Source organism: Branchiostoma floridae, chromosome 14, assembly GCF_000003815.2.
Source record: "Branchiostoma floridae strain S238N-H82 chromosome 14, Bfl_VNyyK, whole genome shotgun sequence".
NCBI classification, from domain to species: domain Eukaryota; kingdom Metazoa; phylum Chordata; class Leptocardii; order Amphioxiformes; family Branchiostomatidae; genus Branchiostoma; species Branchiostoma floridae.
The window spans coordinates 13,215,510-13,219,899 of NC_049992.1; the positions used below are offsets into that span (position 1 = coordinate 13,215,510).

General features: G+C 41.7%; 1 protein-coding gene across 1 annotated transcript in view; it reads left to right on the forward strand.

Annotated features, from left to right (window-relative positions):
• The window catches only part of LOC118430148 (deleted in malignant brain tumors 1 protein-like), an 18,835-nt gene extending 14,841 nt beyond the window's left edge, over nucleotides 1-3,994 (forward strand). The window contains exons 23-26 of the mRNA XM_035840857.1: nucleotides 1,194-1,319; nucleotides 1,498-1,623; nucleotides 1,943-2,323; nucleotides 2,683-3,994. Of these exons, the coding sequence (XP_035696750.1) occupies nucleotides 1,194-1,319; nucleotides 1,498-1,623; nucleotides 1,943-2,323; nucleotides 2,683-3,155 (1,106 nt within the window). The 3' untranslated portion in view covers nucleotides 3,156-3,994. The remainder of the gene's footprint in view (nucleotides 1-1,193; nucleotides 1,320-1,497; nucleotides 1,624-1,942; nucleotides 2,324-2,682) is intronic.
• The last annotated feature ends 396 nt before the right edge of the window (nucleotides 3,995-4,390 follow it).

The window sequence follows — 4,390 nt, forward strand, 5'->3', positions numbered from 1 at the left end:
ACATACTCGGGAGATTATACCAAAAGCTACAGATTGTTTAATCATAATGAAGTCATAATGCTACATTTGGGCCAACTTCACACATCATGGTTAAGGGTGACTTTCCACTGTGTTGTTGTGTTGTTTGTCTCAAAGTCTCAAAGTATTAAAATAAAAGTTTCTGTTGCAAAGTAAACACACTGAGTTTCACCCCAAACATGCATAATTAGCCCAGGAGGGGGGGGGGGTGGTGGCACGGGTAGGATCTGTCATTTTTCTTGACAACACACAACTTATCCCACTTCCACACATCTGATTTGCTAATATTTACTAACATTGTCTTGATCTGTCCACTTCGTCCAAAGTTAGTCCGGATCCGGGTAGTAAAATTCAGTGCTCCCACCAAAACATTACGTGCGGCAACTTGGCTATTTATTACTAAACAGACGCCAAATTCTGGACAGAGGAGCTACCAAGGCCTACCTGCCTTCTTACTCCTATCTACAGAGGAGTTAAGAGCCTCTGCCTGGTTTAGGTAAACCCTGGTAAATAAAAGTTTAAAGCTGCGCGACAGAAACACGTGCTGCAGAATTTGTTTTCTGACAATACGTTGTGATGGCAACAAAACGCGATGTTGTGATGATCAAATCGAGACTTGTCGTTATCGATCTGCATTGTCAAAATGCTATACTAAAGACACAAAAAATTAAGTTGAATCCAAAAAACGCGCCAAGGTAGTCATTTCATAGGTCATCCGAAGGAGGATAATTTAGGATTGACATGCGGTCAATCCTACATTTTATGCGGTCTTTTTTACCTTTGGCCTGATTCAGGGACCATCCATTGATAAAGGGAGGGGTGCGCACCACAGGAAAAGTAAGTAAGTGCAGCGCAGAAGAGTAAGTGGCTCGCGCAGAAAAGTAAGTGTCTCCAGCAGAAAAAAGTAAGTGTGTTGAGCAGAAAAGTAAGTGTGTTGAGCAGAAAAGTAAGTGTCTTGAGCAGAAAAGTAAGTGTCTTGAGCAGAAAAGTAAGTGTGTTGCACATTGTTGATATCGGCCACGGTAGTTTACATACGTCACAGAACAGATACTAACAAGTACATCGTGTTTTAAACAGAAAATGTGTAAGCTAATGGGGAAGATGCATGTGTACATAGAACAGACCTGGTTCGTTTGGTCCAAAACACAAAGTCTTTCTTTTGTCGATGTTTTCAGGCACAGGACCCATCTACATGGATGACCTGGAGTGCACAGGGAGCGAGACCAGCCTATTCAACTGCGCTTACAACGGGTGGGGGAACGAGAACTGTGGTCACAGCGAAGATGTAGGGGTTGTATGTGGTGGGTATAGGATCTTGTTCGGGCATACAACACAATAAAAACAGAAAGAAGTTAGCACAACTTCGCGTCCTCTAAGAGAGTAGAGGATGAGGTTGCTTATTACTCGATAATGCATTTTCTACATTACACCGATCAAGACTTTTTCCAGTAACGATATCTTTTGCAAATGGCTTTCCAGGGACCAATGGAGAATGGGCATGTGATGACGGCTATCAGCTATCAGACTTCACTTCGTCTCCTTTCTGTGACGGCTGGGTAAACTGTCCCGACCAAAGTGACGAGGCACTAACAAGATGCACATTTGGTGAGACATTTTGGCATTTTTGTGATGTACTTTGATCACATACATACAGAGAGAGAGAGAGAGAGAGAGAGAAGAGAAGAGAGAGAAAGGAGAGAGAAAGGAGAGGGAAAGGAGAGAGAAAAGAGAGAGAAAGAGAGAGAAAGGAGAAAGAAAGAAAGAACATAATGTGGAAGACAGAGAACCTCGAAGAGCAGTTATCACACATACACAAACTACATTGAATGGTTACAGATCAGGGACAAAATTGAAGCAACTCTACTCACGATCATCGCAATTATCTTCGTCTCCATGCATTTCGCAATGTTCTTTTTTTTTTCAGAGCAAATGAGAGACTTTTGTGGCCAGACATCGAATGTGCTTTCTTCTGGGACATCTGGCTATCTCGTCTATGCCTACGATCAGGGCTACCCTGCAAATGCACGATGTACTGTCAATCTTCGCACGGAATCCGACCATGTCCTTCGCATCGGCCCAATAGACCTCACACAGATGAGAGATTGCTCAGATAAAATCTACTTCTGTGACGGCGACGAGCCCTGCGATAATTACAACTCCCAGAGAGATTTCTGTGGGGGTATACATGATCACTCAACGTTTGTATCTGCTGGTAACATGTTGACACTCACGCTCCTAGCAGACGGAAACAGTATCACCGACGAAAACTTTAGGATCTTCTACAAAGTGGAACGGATAGATTCAGGTATGGGGGTCTTCTAACTTTTGTAGTAAGGATTTCTCGGCTTTGTCTTGGAATGGAATACTTGACTCGAAAGGTACATGTAAATGTGATATTTGTTGGTGAATGTTATAATTACTCTTCAAGCATAGGTTTGGCTGTATTTTACGTGTTTTAGGCGTTTTTTCAGGCTTGCTATTTTGTGCTGTTCACTTTCTGCCTTCCAGCCAGAAAGCAGCACAAAATAGAAATCTTGATAAAAGCGCCTAAAACACGTATTAAAAAACAGTCGATCCGGAGTGGATCCAAAGCTCTGCTTGGAGAGTAGGTGAATGTTTACTTTTGCAATTTCACTAACTATGTTTTTTTTTATTCAATAACAGGGCCCAGCGGAGGGACAATTGCAGGCATAGTTGTTGGCGTCCTTGTGTCCTTGGGAGTTGTGGGCGTCGGCATCTACCATTGCAAAAAGAAACGTTCCAGCGACGGCCCGAGTCAAACGGCATCCCAGAACATCGGTATGAGTCCTACTGGAGTGCAGAACAGCGCGTTTAGTCCTGAGCAGCAGCCCGCCTTTAACCCCCAGTACTCCCCCGCTTACCCGCCAACTGGTGCTACATATCCCCCTGTGTATCCTCCCCCTCCCCCATACCTTCCTTCCTCTGCCCCTCTCCCATACCCTCCTTCCACTGCCCCACCCATATACCCTCCTTCCCCCTCCTCCCCTCCCCCCGACTTCCCCCCGCCCCCAGCTTACGAAGAAGCCCTCACTATGGCAAAATCGCCCCCTCCACTACAGCCAAACGCCCCTCCTGAAGAACCCAGCCCCCCGCAGTCTTCTTCAAATCAAACATAGAACATGAACTATATAAATGTTGCAAATATTCGATTGTCTTGTTGAATGTTGTGTATATATTATGTTAACTATAGCAAATATATGTTATGTACATATGCCTGCGTGGGAAGGGTTATACAATGAATGATTACATTCAGCAACATTTTCTCATAAAAAAATGTTCACTAATAGCATAATGATGATATTTTTGAAGGTCCGAATTCTATTCAATGATATCTATGTTATCGTAACTGGCGTAACCAAAGATTTGGTCATCTGAATCTTAAAGATTATGTAAAGATTACTTAACGTTAAAACTTAAATAGATAGATTTTCGAAATACAATGTTACCGCGTCATATACCATAGTGACTTAAGTGAAACTCCAAGCAAATCTAACATATTAACTTATTTGATGTATTCTTGTACGACACTTCTAGCATGCATTGAGATTTTATTTATGCGTTGCCTTGTTGGTTGATTTCCTGAGTTTCGGATAATCGGATATTTACTAATTATATGAACCATGTACGCTGCTCTGCTACTACGGTGCTATATGAGCTCTCTGTACACGTTTTCACTTTATTTGTGTCAGGATGTCCCTGTCGCGTGATCACTGCATTAGAGTCGGGCTGATCACTGCATTAGAGTTGGTCCAATGGTCACAAATAGCCCAGAGTAGTATTATGTTGATCTACATAAAGATACATACAAACAAATGCAACATACAATAAATAATAGAAATAATGTTAACATAGTAATATTGGATTATGACAATGCATGTATGTATGTATGTTTATTATATTACAGAAACTAAAACTGTACTGAATCAGACATTCAAATTAAACTTAGCTTATTCTATTTCAGTAATGGCTGCCTCTTTAATGGTGTTTCTTTCTTACGGATGTACAACTTAGTAGTGACCGCTTGGATACAAGTAGATACTCCTGAAGATTGCTGTTTGTGAAATGTGGGTTTATATGTGTCAAATATTTACATTTGAGATTAAATGCGATATTTTGTACTAGTAGAGGAGGCAAATTCTCTACGAAAAAAAGATGAGTGAAGAAAACAGTACAATTAGGGCCACTTACTTACTCCAAATACTAGTACACGTAATTATAAACAAAGGCAGATGTGTCATCCTTGGTGTAGGCAACTAAGGGCAATGGCCAGGAGAATCCGTCCATGCTAAGGATTCCAATGAACCCAATGGTGGCCAAACTCCCGAACAAACTATTCTACCATATATATATA